This window comes from Naegleria lovaniensis, assembly GCF_003324165.1.
Source record: "Naegleria lovaniensis strain ATCC 30569 chromosome Unknown tig027, whole genome shotgun sequence".
Lineage (NCBI taxonomy): Eukaryota > Heterolobosea > Eutetramitea > Acrasida > Naegleriidae > Naegleria > Naegleria lovaniensis.
In genome coordinates, this window is record NW_025407849.1 from 523,173 (window position 1) to 538,263 (window position 15,091).

The 15,091-nt window shown below is 36.4% G+C and overlaps 7 protein-coding genes across 7 annotated transcripts in view; 6 read left to right on the top strand and 1 right to left on the bottom strand.

The window, feature by feature from the left end:
- C9374_006507 (uncharacterized protein) overlaps positions 1-1,006 on the top strand; it is a gene marked incomplete at both ends in the record, with an annotated part of 2,147 nt that extends 1,141 nt beyond the window's left edge. The window contains 2 exons of the mRNA XM_044696375.1: positions 1-47; positions 113-1,006. The exon at positions 1-47 is cut by the window's left edge and continues 682 nt beyond it. Of these exons, the coding sequence (XP_044547198.1) occupies positions 1-47; positions 113-1,006 (941 nt within the window). The remainder of the gene's footprint in view (positions 48-112) is intronic.
- A 665-nt stretch (positions 1,007-1,671) lies between these two features.
- Positions 1,672-4,692, top strand: C9374_006508 (uncharacterized protein; the record flags this gene model as incomplete). The annotated part of the gene is made up of 2 exons (XM_044696376.1): positions 1,672-1,821; positions 2,131-4,692. 2 exons carry the CDS (start codon positions 1,672-1,674, stop codon positions 4,690-4,692), a joined length of 2,712 nt encoding a protein of 903 aa, XP_044547199.1.
- Positions 4,693-4,898: 206 nt separating this feature from the next.
- Positions 4,899-6,733, top strand: C9374_006509 (uncharacterized protein; the record flags this gene model as incomplete). Its single annotated transcript, XM_044696377.1, has 3 exons — positions 4,899-5,172; positions 5,325-5,766; positions 5,917-6,733. The coding sequence occupies 3 exons, from the start codon at positions 4,899-4,901 to the stop codon at positions 6,731-6,733; spliced, it is 1,533 nt and encodes a 510-aa protein (XP_044547200.1).
- Positions 6,734-6,879: 146 nt separating this feature from the next.
- C9374_006510 (uncharacterized protein) lies at positions 6,880-7,523 on the top strand (the record flags this gene model as incomplete). The annotated part of the gene is made up of 2 exons (XM_044696379.1): positions 6,880-7,080; positions 7,293-7,523. 2 exons carry the CDS (start codon positions 6,880-6,882, stop codon positions 7,521-7,523), a joined length of 432 nt encoding a protein of 143 aa, XP_044547201.1.
- A 204-nt stretch (positions 7,524-7,727) lies between these two features.
- C9374_006511 (uncharacterized protein) lies at positions 7,728-9,020 on the top strand (the record flags this gene model as incomplete). Its single annotated transcript, XM_044696380.1, has 3 exons — positions 7,728-8,094; positions 8,201-8,415; positions 8,532-9,020. The coding sequence occupies 3 exons, from the start codon at positions 7,728-7,730 to the stop codon at positions 9,018-9,020; spliced, it is 1,071 nt and encodes a 356-aa protein (XP_044547202.1).
- A 76-nt stretch (positions 9,021-9,096) lies between these two features.
- On the top strand, positions 9,097-11,343 carry C9374_006512 (uncharacterized protein; the record flags this gene model as incomplete). Its single annotated transcript, XM_044696381.1, has 3 exons — positions 9,097-9,589; positions 9,701-10,261; positions 10,346-11,343. The coding sequence occupies 3 exons, from the start codon at positions 9,097-9,099 to the stop codon at positions 11,341-11,343; spliced, it is 2,052 nt and encodes a 683-aa protein (XP_044547203.1).
- Positions 11,344-11,450: 107 nt separating this feature from the next.
- On the bottom strand, positions 11,451-14,895 carry C9374_006513 (uncharacterized protein; the record flags this gene model as incomplete). Its single annotated transcript, XM_044696382.1, has 3 exons — positions 11,451-11,836; positions 11,927-12,306; positions 12,368-14,895. The coding sequence occupies 3 exons, from the start codon at positions 14,893-14,895 to the stop codon at positions 11,451-11,453; spliced, it is 3,294 nt and encodes a 1,097-aa protein (XP_044547204.1).
- Between the last annotated feature and the right edge of the window lie 196 nt (positions 14,896-15,091).

Below are 15,091 nucleotides of genomic sequence, written 5' to 3' on the forward strand. Positions count from 1 at the left end.
CAATGCCATTGCTTCATTTTCTCAAACGCCTGTGGTCATTCCTAGAGGTAAATACAATGTCGATCTCTACAAGAATAACCTCAGATTATACGGTAGAACTTATGCTCACAAGATTTTCTACAAACAAATTTCCACACTCTTCCTTCTTCCAAAACCTGACGAGAAACACATGTATTTGGTACTTAGCTTGGATGTACCTGTTAGACAAGGTCAAAAATCTCATTTCCATATTGTCTTTCAGTTTGATAAGGAAGCCAAAATCAAACCAGCAGATCCACTCCAACTTAACTATGATCCAAATGACTATCCAAAAGATGCACTCTCTCCCACAATGAGCGGAAAGACTTATGAAGTTTTTGCAAAAGTTTTGAGAGCCTTGACAGGAAAGAAACTCATTGGACCTGGAAAGTACAATAGTTTCCATGGCAAGAAGGGAATCAAGTGCTCACTCAAAGCCAACGAAGGATTCTTGTTCTTCCTTGAAAAATCTGTCTTCTTCCTTCACAAACCTGTTATTTATTTGAGACATGACGAAATCAAATCCATCAAATTCCAAAGAGCTGATACGACTGGAAGTGGCTCGAGATTCTTTGATTTAGTTTTTGTGTTAAAGAATGGTAAAAATCACACCTTCTCCAACATTGACAAGAATGAATACGACGCTCTTGCAGAATTCCTTCCAAGTAAGGGTCTCAATGTTGAAAATATCATTTCTAGGGAACAACCAAATATTAATGAAATACTAGGAGGTGAAGACGATGAAGAAGATGACGAAGACTTTGTTGATTCCAAGTCCGATGAAGAGGCAGAGGAGGAGGAAGATGACGACGAAGAATTTGAAAAGTTCGTGGAGGAAAAGGATGCCCTTCAATCCGAAACGGAAGCACTTCTTAAAGATGCTGGTGACATTGACGATTTGTCAAGTAAGAAGCGAAAGAAAGCAACTAGCAGCAGCACCAGTGACGATACTTCCTCTGACCCAAAATCAAAGAAGAAGAAGCAGTAATTTAGTAAAAAACTACTTGTTCACATGTTTCGTTTGGGTGACTGATTAAGGTTGTTTAAACGTGTCGTGCTGAACTCGTGTGGATGTGTTCCCATTGTTCTCTTCTCTCCCTATGAGAAACCTATTTATGATTATTGGCATTCAATATTAAAAATTGACACCCTAGATGGGACTGTTTAGGAAATTTGTATATCCAAGTTTACAAAACATCACAGAGACACTTCTTTGATTTTGGGTCAAACTACTTGTTCACATGCTTCGTTTGAGTGCCTAATTAAGGTTGTTTTAACATGTATTAATTTTTAACGGCGGTATTGGTGATTCAGGAAGTATGGGTGAGCAGCTATCCAAGTTTACAAAAAATCATGCTGCAACCTCCTTCGGCACGTGTCGCTCTAGCAAAGCACTTGCAAAAAAAAATATCAAAACATCTTTCCTCCAATCATCACCTTGGCAAGCCTTGCGATTGATTTCTGAGAGAAGGAAAATTCATCATCATCGTATTACCGAACTCGTTTCCCATAGTTACTACTGGTTTTGTAAAGATCTTCTTTTCTAGTACAATCCTACTACTATAAGAAAAGATTAATCTTTGTTTTACTTCATACAATTAAGTGTGCTTGTTTTCCCACTAGATAGTGTGTATTCATTCTTTTTTCATCATCATGTCTGCTTCCCTCGACGGTATTGTCAAATCAGTGGTTAGTGGTAACACCATCAAAGTTTGCCATCCTCAAAGAGCTGATAAAGAGAAAGTGTTAGTACTTGCCGATGTCAAGACTCCACGTATTGGATCCAAAAACGATGAAGACGAGGTATGTTCTTATCCAATAGTTGTTATAAATTAACTCATCGTGAATCATTATATATTTGCTCGTTATGATTTACATTGGTACAAACGACTTGAATTATATCATCCAATGTATTATTGCTGATTCATTATAATCATCGTTCTCAATTGAAATATTTCAATTCGTCTGATTAACAACATCATTGGTACAACAACAACATTCTGGATCACTCTTTCCACTCCGTATTGTTATTATTATGGATTCGGATAATGACCACCATCATTCAAATGACACACGATCATCATCATGTGGCTCATGATTCTCTTCGAATAGCCTTTTGCCTTCGAAGCAAGAGAATTCTTGAGAAAGAAGCTTGTTGGTAAGCCAATCAAGTTCAGAGTCGATTACACTGTGAAAGAAACCGGCTTGAATTATGCCACCATCTTTTTGGGCGACGAAAATGTGAACGAGGCTGTTGTGGAGGCTGGTTTTGGTGAAGTCAAAGAGGTCAAGAATCCAAGCGAGGATCACAAGAGATTGCTCGAACTCCAAAAAGTTGCCAAAGAAAACAAGATTGGAAGATGGGATTCTGGCAACAAAAAGATTGCCAAGACATCATCCAACAATGCCGAAATTGATACCCAACAATTGTTGAAATCATTCAAGTCGAAGGCCATCAATGTCATTGTCGAATATGTACTCAATGGTGCTACTTTGAAGGTCAGACTTCCAACTCATGAAGTTGTCTTGTTGAATTTAACTGGTGTCTATTGCCCACTCTTCATCAAGAATAAGAAGGAAGGAACAGAACTTGCTCAACCTTTCGCAAAGGAAGCCAAGCTTCACACTGAATATCGTTTGTTGAACAGAGATGTTACTGTTTTGTTTGAGGGTATTGATAACACTGGTAACTTGCACGGAAGTATCATTATTTCTGCCGATGAAACCAGCGATAAGCCAGTCACTTATCAAGAAGAATTGTTATTGACTGGTTATGCATCTGTCGATGAAAGAAGTGCTCCAAAATCTAAATATGCACAAAGATTCAGAGCAGCAGAACAAAAGGCAAAGGATGAAAGAAAATGTTTGTGGGTTGACTATCAACCAAAGAAACAATCATTGGAACAAACTGATACCGATTTCACAGCTAGAGTTTTGGAAGTCTTGTCAGGTGATACCTTGAAGATTATCAAGAATGATGGAACTGAAGAGAAGATCAGTCTCTCCAACATCAAGACACCAAAATATAATCCATATGCTAAGAAGCAACAAGAAAAGAAGGAAGAAAAGGAAGGTGATTCCGAAAAGAAGGGTGAAAGTCAACCATGGGGCTATGAAGCTAAGGAATTGTTAAGAAGCAAAGTAGCCGGAAAGGAAATCCATGTTGAAGTTGACTACAAGAAGGAAATGCAATCAACAAAGGAAGTGAGAAGATACTGCACAGTTTTGGTAAATAAGAAGTCAGTTGCAGTCGAATTGGTGAGAGAGGGATTTGCTTCTGTCATTAAACTCAGAGCTGATGAGGAGAGATCATCTGCTTTTGACCAACTTATTTTGGCTGAGAATGATGCTCAAAAGAGACAAAAAGGTATTCATGGAAAGAGAAGAGCACCAAACCAAGTCTTTACAAACGTTACTACTTTTGACGCTGTCTCCAAATTGTACAAATTATTGAGTGGAAAGTCAACTGCCACAAAGGGATATATTGAAAAGGTCCTCTCTACCAACAGATTTGTTATTAACCTTCCTGGTGATAATTCTACAATCAAGTTCTCCATGTCTGGTATTGCTACTCCAACCACTGGTAATGACTTGGCAAAGGAAGCTTTCCAATATACCTTGCTCAACACTTCATGCAGAGATGTTGAACTTGTTCTCGAAAGTGTCCTTACTTCAGGAGACAAGCAACAACAAGGTGTCAAGCAAGGAGTTTTGTGTGGTCAATTGTTGATCGGAGGAAAGAACTTTGCTTACAATTTACTCGAGAATGGATTGGCCATTACTCAAGATTTTGCTAGAAAATTAAAGTACTTTGATGATATGAAGGAAGCTCAAGACAGAGCTGAGAAGGCCAAGAAGGGTGCTTGGAAATCAGCTGAACCATTTTCTCTGTTCCCACAAAGAAAGAAGAAGGTCCGAGAACAAGAAGAAGAGGAAGTTGAAAGACCAATTTCCCAACGTTTCTCTGTTTCTTCAGCAAGAAATGCTCAAACTATTAGAGTCACTGATTTTGACGATGTCACTACCTTCTATTACCATGGTGCTGATGTTGTGAATAGATTGAAGGATATTGACCAATTAATTCAACAACTCAACCCAGAATCACTCCCAACTCTTTCCACTCCATCTGTTGGTGCTTTGTGTCTTTCACAATTCACTGAAGATAACAATTGGTACAGAGCCAAGATTGTTTCTATCAATGATTCCAACTGCATTGTTTTGTATTCTGACTTTGGTAACAGTGAAGAGAAGCCACTCTCCTCCCTTAAACAAGTTCCAGCTGAAAGTGAACTCTTAAAGATGAAGCCATGTGCTCAAAAGGCTCGTTTGGCTTTCGTTAAACCACACAGACAATTGTTCAGAGTTGATTTGGAAACCCTTTTGAGAGATACTTTAATGGAAGGTGAATGGTTATTAACTGTTGAGTATGCTGATAATGGTATTGAATATGTCACCTTGCAACCAAAGAATGCCAAGAATCAAGATACCATTAACTCTCAAATTGTGCGAAGTGGTTTGGCATTTATTGACCGAACAGTTCTTCAAAGACATTTCAAGAATTTATTGGCATCCTATGAAGAGGACAGAGAATATGCTGCCTCCAAGCATTTGAACCTTTATGAGATGGGTGACTTTGGTGAAGATGATGCTGAATATGAGGAAGAAGAACTCTAAACTCATTTAGTTTTTTCAAATCACAAATGTTTTGATGCTTTCATAATGACATTAAAATTTTAATATTATTATCATTTGCCATACACACTGCGTCACATAATGACGAACACTTGCAGTGAGGCATTCTTTTTTGTCTAAACTCCGTTTAGGAGAAAAGGAGTGTCAAATTGAACGTTGATCTATTTCGTGTTTGTTGCGACAAAAAAATGTCTCTATGGATCTGGTTACTCATTCTCACCATTCTTGTCGTTGCATTCTTTGTGGTGTTTTTCACAGACTATGTATTCTATTGGACAGATCCTGTCAATTGTCCTCCATCCGAATTCCCCTATCAATACGACATTAAAAAGTATGATGAAATCTTTTGTGATAAACCATTCGAAAAGACTGAAAAGAAAATTCTAATTGTCGGATGTGGTTTCAGTGGATTGTCAACAAGTGCAGCACTCACTCGATATGGTATTCCATTTGATGTGGTCGGTAAGTTTTTCGTATTTTCATGATTCAATGACAAGTGTGAAATTTAATAATTTAAATATTTTGTGAACGACATATTTAATCCTATTCTTTTACACTTTTCAAATATAATGATAAACATGTACAATTATGATATATTATTTTGAATATTCAAGAGGTAAACAATCAAATCGGAGGAAATTGGTTTTCTGGAGTTTATGAAACGGTTCACATTATCAGCAGCAGAAAAACTACAGAAATGAAAGATTATCCAATGCCTTCTTCATATCCCGATTTCCCATCGGCAAAACAAATGTTAGAATATTTTCTTGATTATTGTCAACATTATCGAATCAATGAACGATTGGCACTCAATACAGAAGTGACAAAAATTTCTGAAAATGGAGATGCCTATGTTGTGGAATTTAAACAAGGAGATCAAACGTTTTCAAGAGTATATAAGGGAGTGATCATTAATAATGGACATCATTGGTCTCGAAGAATGCCTAAATATGAAAATCAAGAACAATTTACGGGAAAGATTATTCATAGTAAGGATTATAAGGAGCCTTCACAATTAAAGGGACAACGCGTGTTAGTAATTGGTGCTGGAAATAGGTATGTGATTGGATTATATTTTGTGCATCTGATTTTGTTCATATTGTAAATGGTATTTGACATGTGTGAAATTGAATGTCATTCCTTTTTTCAACAATTTGAATTGAAACCCCAAACCAAATTTTTCAATCCAACAACAACAACACACAGTGGTTGTGATGTTGCTGTTGAAGCTGCTCGCTTTGGTGCTGAGAGTCACATTTCCATGCGTAGAGGATACTTCTTTTTACCTCGTACCTTATTTGGAAAACCAGCAGTAGAGCTCATTCCAGCATTCCTTCCGGTCTTTATCCAACAAATAATGTTTAAACTCATTCTTCTCGTAGTTACTGGAATTGACTATCAAAAAGAATACAATTTACCAAATCCAGATCACAATCTTTTCGAATGTCATCCAACCATTAATTCTGAATTGTTGCAATTTGTGAAATTAGGAAAAATTCAACCTCACAGAGACATTTTGCGCTTTAAAGGAGGTAAAACCATCGAGTTCAAAAACGGAGAACAAGTTGAAATCGATTTGATTGTGTGTTGTACTGGTTATAACACTTCCATTCCATTGCTCGAACCATTTGTAGAAAAGAGTGAATTTGGATATCCAAAATTGTACACTGGAATTTTTGTTCCACACAAAAAGTTCTTGTACTATGTTGGACTTGGTCAACCCAGATATGGAGCTGGTCCATTATTGACTTCATCCTGTGATATGCTTGCTAAATTAATCCAATTACAAGACTCAATGAAATATCCAGTAGGAGATGTATTGGCAAGTGTGGTCGGAGAGAAATTCCCTACTCCCCAAAAACCACACGTTTCTAAGGATTTGCTCATTGATCCCCATGTTGCATGGAAATCTTCTCGATTCTTTTCCTTACTCCTCATTCATTTGATGCCCTTGTTTGAAAAGTTATCCATTATGAGAAAGAAACTTCCATTAGCACAACAGGAAAAGAGGAAACAACAATAAAATCTCTTGAAATAGGAATGATTATTGTTCTTCCTAAGTATGTGTTACTTCTCTTTCCTTTGAGTAATCCATTCCGAAAACCGTTTTTGAAGAATTTGGGGAATAGTTTTGATGGTAATTTTTATTTTGAAATTCAGAAAAAAAAAATGTCCGTTCAAAAAGGAATCAAAGCAGCCTCCGAATACGTGAAAGAAGCCATCGCAACAACCGAGAAATTCAATAAGAAGGGAGCAAATTTGTTTGATTTGCTTTCAAGAACACCAAAGAATGGAGTGGATAGTTGCTATAAACGTAAAAATTGGAGATTTGATACTTATTATAAAATTACCAAAGTGATTTTGAGTGCTGTAGGTGTTATTGTTGTTATTATTTTGGATAGAGATGATGATTGGAATTCATCATTTTATTATTTATGATTTGCTGTGATGATAATTGTGTTTGGATGAATTGGAATTTTCTCTTCGGAACTTGGTCATGATGATGACGATAATATATTTTCAATTTTTGCAATAACAATAATAATTATGGAATGAAATGCATTGCAATTTTTACACAATAGGATGGTAAACATGGTACTGCTTGGGGCATTCATTATTATCATGGCAAAGCAAGATCTGAAACACACGAAAAGATTCACGGAGCCTTGAAAAAGGATTTATGGAAACATATTCCACAAGAAAAACTTCAACAATATGCCATCTCTAGGGAAGTTCACGAATATGACCAGTGGATTCTTGAAAATGCCATGAAACAAAACGAAGAAGCTGTGAAGAATGTTGCTCAACAATAATCAACGAGCATTGAATAGTAGTTCTCCTCTGCTCATTCCCTAATTTTTGAATGGATACCATCAACTTGCTTTAATTAAATCATGATTATTTCTCTACTTTGGTGAATTTTCAAATGGATTTCAAACTCTTGATTTGGACATTTTCATTTGGCGCCTCTTTCGTTCGTTACCAAAATTTATGTTTTTCCAAAACAAAAAAATATTATGTCCTCAGAAGAACCCACACACGAAGAAAGCAGCAACTCTCCTTCAACCACCACCACAACGACGAGTAGTAATTTGGGAAAACGAACATTGGAAGAAGCATCTCCAACTTCTACAGAAGCAAGTTCCGAGAGCAACAAAAATCAAGCAACCTTGCAAAATTTGGCTCAAGATGTTCAACAATTGATCAACGCCATTCCGAAGGGTTGGTATTTTACTCCGTTGGATCCTATACGTCCTGGACAGAATGAATATTCGACCTATGAACGTTTTCCATATCATGAATTACCTAGTGCTGAGGATGTTCATAAAAAGACTGGACAAGATCCCGAAGAATCAACATTTACATTTGATGGAGTATTTAAAGGTGTGTGTGAAAATTGTTATTCTGTGTTGACGATCATTATCACAATATGATTTGGTTCATTTATTATTATTCATGTGTATTCACATTATTGACGATCATCATGTAGGTGATTGGAAATGGAAGCTTGATAGTATGAAGAAAGATATCGAACAATATCAAGAATTGAGAAAGAAAGAACTTGAAGAAAAGGAGGAGCAAGAAGAAGGCGACAATAGCAAATTTGGATTGATAAATGTCGATTCAGAATTTGAAGAAGGTGATCTTGAATTAATTCCTCCAGTGATTAGAACATTATTTGATAGTGTTTATCACATGTTTTTGGTACGTATCGAGTTGGAGGTGCTTTATAACTTTATATCTTGTGACATTAATGCAACATTGGATCTATTCACATATGAACATTATGACAATTCTCATGTCTCACACAAACCCATTAGACCGTGGACGCAGAATCTCCAACAGCTTGCTATTTCAATTTAATGAAACCCATTGGTCCACTCAAAAAGTATTATCCCAAACATGAATTTTATTTATTACCATTCTTCAATGACCAACAATCATGTTTAACTTGGTTTGCATTATATGACAACAAAGTGAAAATGTCTGAATTAGATCCAACATCTCCACCAATTCTTGGATCGTTTGATCATCCAGTCGTTGTGAGTGGCATTTCAATTTGTGACGAAGATTTGGAAAATATTTCCTTCTCCGATATTGAATATCAATCGAATGGAGTTGAAGAATTTGTGTGGAGAACAGTACTAGAAGGAAAACTATGGATGTGTTTACACCCAAGCGTTGGCAAAATGCAAATCAAAGACATTAAATTCCTTCCTGCCAAACGTTATGCCATGCACTTGGAAAAATTAAACAATGAAAAAAAGAACAAGCAACAACCACAATCATCATCGACTGATTCCAAATAAACTCTGAAGTATTTATTGACAAGTGGATTGATCAGTTGGTTGACAAGCTTAATGAAATTTGAAAACAACAAAAAAAATGAAAAAACAATTCCACAAGATCATTCATCGACTCGAATTTCTCCAATCACGATCGATCATTTCTGATCGTCAAATTTCCTTCCTTTCACGATCATCCTTACTGAATCTTTCATCACCGGAGAATCTCACATCATCTCTGAATGATCATCATGGCCACGATCGTTTCTTTTCCTCTTGTAATATCATTTCAAAACAATTTTCTAACAATTATGAAAGAAAAGACTTTCGAGGAGAAGATTCTCGTCATGATGATCATGATCAAAAAATTCATTCATTGGGATCGAGAAAAAAGATTCTTTTCGCATGGTTGATTGCTATTGGAATTGGGTCTACTTTATATTGGATTGAAACGGATGATCAAGAGGAGAATGGTTTATTGTTGTTGTCGGTTCAGGATTCAGCGGCAACGACCATGACACCTCGAACCACACGTCATCATGGAGTGATTAATGAACATCATGGAACTGGAAAGAAGAAATTGGTTGTGTTAGGTAAGTGATCATGATCTTGATTTTTCACACTTTACAACACACTTTACAACACACTTTACAATGAATGCCTAACACTTTTTGAATGTCCAATACTTTTATAAATTCACACAGGAAGTGGATGGGGAAGTGTTTCTTTGATTAGTGACATTGATCTCAATTTATACGATGTCTATGTCGTCTCTCCTCGAAATTATTTTTTATTCACACCCATGCTTCCATCAGCATTGGTTGGAACTGTTTCATTACAATCCATTATTGAACCTATTCGACGAGTGTTGGAACGAAAACGTCGAAAATCTCAATCTCATGACAATATTGGTTTGATTGAGTATTTCGAAGCTGAATGCTTCGACGTCGATCCCATTTCTCAAACTGTCAAATGTCGAGACATGTCCAATTTTGTCGTGGAACATGCCCATCATGGAGCCAATCAATTTGAATTGAAATATGATAAATTAGTGATTGCTGTAGGAGCTCAACCTAATAGTTTTGGAGTGAAGGGAGTTGAGGAGTTTAGTGTTCCCATGAAACAACCTGAACACGCTCAAATGTTGAGAGAACGATTGTTGGATGCTTTGGAATCGGCTTGCTTACCTCATTTGACTGAAGAAGAGAGAAGAAATGCGTTGAAGATTGTTGTGGTTGGTGGAGGACCAACAGGAATTGAATCAGGTAAGTTGTTGGAAAGATGAACTGTTGAGATTTAATTTTTCACACTTTACAAAAATATAAAAAACATTGAAAAATTTCACACAGTGGGTTATTTGGTGGATTTTATCAAACAAGATGTGAGCAAGTTATTTCCAAAAGATATTGTCGACAAGATTCAAATTATCATGATTCACAGCTCTGACCATATTCTCAACATGTACGACGCTAAAATTGTTGAATTAACTGAAAAACAATTCAAACTTAATAATGTCGACGTGAGAACAAATGCACGAGTCATTGAAGTTCGAGAAAAGGATTTACTAGTTGCTAATAAGGTCGATGGTGGAAACAAATCAGAACCTTATTCGTTGCCTTTCAGTGTTTGTATTTGGACGACTGGTATTTCACAAGTGCCACTTGTCAAAACACTTGTTGACAAGATTCCTGCTCAAAAGAATGAAAAGTCACTGGTCATTAATGGATATTTGCAAGTCATTGGTTTGCAACATGTCTACGCACTTGGAGATTGTAGCAAAATTCAACAACCTCAACTCATCAAAAAATATGAATCATTCTATGAAGAGGCAGACACCAATCACGATGGAATTTTGACGTATGAAGAATTAGAAGCTCTTATCAAGAAGAAGGAAAAAGAATATCCACATTTTGTGATTATTAATCAAAAATTGAAAAAACTGTTCGAGAAGGCAGATATCAATCATGATGGCGTGTTGAGTAAGGAAGAATTCAAGACTTTATTAGAACAAATTGATAATGAATATTATTCTCCATTGCCATTGACAGCTCAAGTGGCCTCACGTCAAGGAAAATATTTGGCTGAATGTTTGAATCAAATAGAGGAACAAAACGAGGAAAATGTCAACCTTACACCATTCATGTACAAACATTTGGGATCGTTTGCATATATTGGAAGTAATCATGCTGTGGCAGATTTGGGTGCAATGAAAATGGGTGGTTTCACTACTTGGTGGCTTTATCGAGCTGCTTATTTCTCAAAACAGGTGTCATGGAAGAATAGATATTGTTTGGCATCAGATTGGATTCGAACGACACTTTTTGGACGGGATGTTAGTCGATTTTAAGTGTCGAAACAAAATTCTGATTTCATCTTAAATCTCCGTTTGATGAATGCTGCCGAATTGTGTAAAATAGTAAAAATCGTTGAGAAAGCAGTTCCTAATTCTTGACCTCAAAGATCCATGTTGAAAATGTCAGTCAATTTGAGAAGAATTCTTTCAAAAGAAGGTCTTTCTCTGGGATTCGTTGACCAACACTGCTTCATCAATTTGATATACATGTCAAATCCAATTAAGAAATCTTCGTTGGTTGCGTCATCGTTTGTCATGAATTTTTCACACCAAATACACATTTCATCCACATTGGAAAATGGAATCAATGGTCTTTTCTCATTGTTTGCAACGTGATACAGCAAGTTGAACATTTTGATTCTTTCTTCAGAGCTGTCGTCTTCGAGAATTAATTCAGGACTCATGTATATTAACGTACCAATGTTGGCTGTGAGAGAGTTCGTCTGGGTGTTAATGGAAACAGCACGACTTAGACCAAAATCACAAACTGGTATGTTGTATTTTCCATCGAAACACAAGTCATGTTGATTCCAAAATAAAAATATAAATTCAAAATACCCTTGATAGAAACACATACCTTTGGGAGTATTTGAATGATCAAGAATGATATTTCCTGGCTTCAAATCTCTGTGAATCAAGCATTTGGGTTGAATACTATGGAGATATTTCATTCCATTCGATATTCCAATTAATATTTTCAATTTTTCTTTAAATGTCATTTTCATCTTTCCTTTTTTCATTTCCTTAATCATTTCTTCCAAACTTCCATTTTGGCCCAACTCGACGACCATACACATTTGGCTTTCAGAAATGCAAATACCGTAAAAACTGATAATATTAGGATGTCTGAGTTGCACAAGGAGCATAACTTCTTTTTCAAAATTTTCATGAGTGTCATCACTCCTGACAATACTCTTCACAGCAACGTCCATCATGTTGTACTTGGCCTTGTAGACGCTGTTAGTGATTCACAAGTTATTTTGAAATTAATAAAATGTTTGTTCGTGACATTACATACCTTCCACTCGAGCCTTCTCCAATTTTCTTTTTAATTTTCAATTCGTGAGCTGAAATGATATAGTAATCATTGTTGTGAGTTGCAGCTGACCTATTATGTTCGTCAGAGTTCACAGAACCATATTCTTCAATTGGTATATTCTGTTGTAATAATTTTTCCTCAATTTCTTTTTCAGATCTTTGTCTTACATAGACACCTCTTGCAACTTTTATCATTTTCCAGGAGCAAAGGCCACAAAAGACACAAATAAAGGCACCTCCAACAATGGCCAGAAACGTCAATACAATAGATGTTGCAATGATGGCTGGAATGACCTTGCTTAGTGGAAATCCGCTCACACATTTGCCATAGCTGACGACAAAGTCTTGTGGACATTCGTCAATTAAAAAAGGTATGACTATAGAAAAATTCGTTTCTGAAAAAGAAATGCTGATGGAAATTGGTGCATGGTAATTTGTCAAATCAACCGTGCTCGTTTGTTGAATGGCTATTTGAATTTCAATGAGGTTTTCTTTGTGCTTGGAATAATTTGTTTCCAGCACAAAGTTGTTATCTGAAATTTTGATTGAGGGTAACTCATACAACACTGGAATATTGTTTCCTTGTCTGTCGAGCATGTGATTGAATTGCAGTACCATTTTCTCTCCTGGATAATATTTGAAAATTCCTCCGTCTGTCATCTTTTCAACAATGGACGCTGAAAAGGAAACAATTGGTGATGAAATGTTTGAGCCGTAAATTGCGGCTCTATTCTCTTCCATTAACACATTGTCCAATAAAACTGGGAGTGTTTGGTTTACATAATCAAACTCACTACCAAAGGAACTTGCATAGAATATTGCTCCTCCAGTATCGAATGCAAAGTTATTCTTGAACAGTGAATCGCTAATGGCTGTAGCATCTCCAGTGTATAATGCACCACCACGGTTTGCTTGATTGTTGATAAACTTGGTATCCGTAATTGTTGTCGCTTGGCAATTGAACAAGGATATTGCACCTCCACTCGAAAGATAAAATGATGAGTCGTCACGAATTATGTATTCTACTGTGTTTCTCTGAAAAGTGGTTAAACTAATCTCCAGATGATGAACATGCATGGCATGCAAAGCACCACCTGATATTTTGGCTCCATTACTTGAAAAATCGTTGTCCATCAGATACATCTTGTTTCTGCCTCCAAGTACCGACATTGCTCCTCCACTGCCTTTCAGTGCATGATTATTTGTAAAAACTGAGCTATAAACGCTAATTGTGTCACAAATTTCTGCAAGAGAAATTGCACCATTCTTGATAGCAGTATTTCCATCGAGTATTGTGTTACCTATAGTGACAGAATCTGATTTCATGACAATCATTGCACCACTATGAGATGCGGAGTTATTTGATAACAAGGAATTCGATATTTCAACAATCTTGCACAAATAGAAATAGAAGATAGTTTCTGCTTTTGTACAAGTGTTGTTAGAAGCTGTCAGAGCTGCAAATACTTTCCCTACCGAAACCATCTTGATCCATCCACCTCCTTTCTTGTTTTTAAACACGCTCCCTAAAATCTTCATGTTAAATACTAAGGAAACCGTGATTGTGTACTCGTCTTCATCACCATCCTCTGTATGTATGTATTCGAACTCTGACGACGAAATAGCAACATTGATGGTTGTCTCAAAAATGATTGCAGTACGTTGTGCTATATGGAATTTTGAGTTCTCCATAAGCACCGTGTTACAGTTTGTAAATTTTAAACGAGACCTATTGTTCTCATGATACCATAGGTTATTGATGTAAACTGTTTTACAGCCATCGATCAGCAAGTAGCCAGAGAATGTCGTATTTTCAAGAAATACTTCATCTGTTTCAGGTAAAATGATTGAAGAATCAATTAGCTTGGAGTGTTCAGCTTTGAAAAAGTCAGTGTTCACATGGTTGTCCTGAATAATGACGTCTTGCAAAATTGTACGGCGTATTCCATGAGCACGCAAAAACATATTGTGAACCTTAACATTGTCAATAATGATTGATGTCATTGGTTGAGGCTCCAATAGAAATGGTGGATGTGAAAGAATGTGCCTCTCCTCTTTAAAGCAAGAGATGACTTTGGGAGTTAGAGCATCTGTACTCGTAATTGTCAAAGCAATATGCACTCGGTTCACTGTAAGATCAACATCTGGAAGATTGTTGTAACAAGCTGTACGCCGACCTCTATTCTCAACCATGTCACTGACTACATTGATGGTTACAGTGTAATTAAGGCATACATAATCAGTAGAATTTGATTTTGGTAATCTGTTAAGGATATCTATTGAAAGATGTGTAAAAATTTCATTGAAAGACCAGCACGGATTTTGCTCTGTCCTGTTCAGTGTACAAGAAATATTGCTCAATGATGGATTTTGTGGCGTCCCAACAAAATATACCCAGTTTATGCTTGTTGTGTGATCCGTGCAGTAGGAATCTGCTGATGATTGTTCCTTTGCCGTTGATGAGAGCTGTATTACTTTCTTCATTTCTGATCTTGGTGTTGCACCCATGATGATTGTCGTCATCATACATGCCAATATAATCACTCCCAAATGAGTACCTATCACTGCACCATAAGCACCACGAAACAACCGATTCATCATGATCATGTTGTTTAATATTTTGAAAAATAGCTGTGTTTTTTACATGTGCAAAATTTGAAGAGAATCAAAATTATCATCACGTATCAGTATCGGTCTCTCGGTT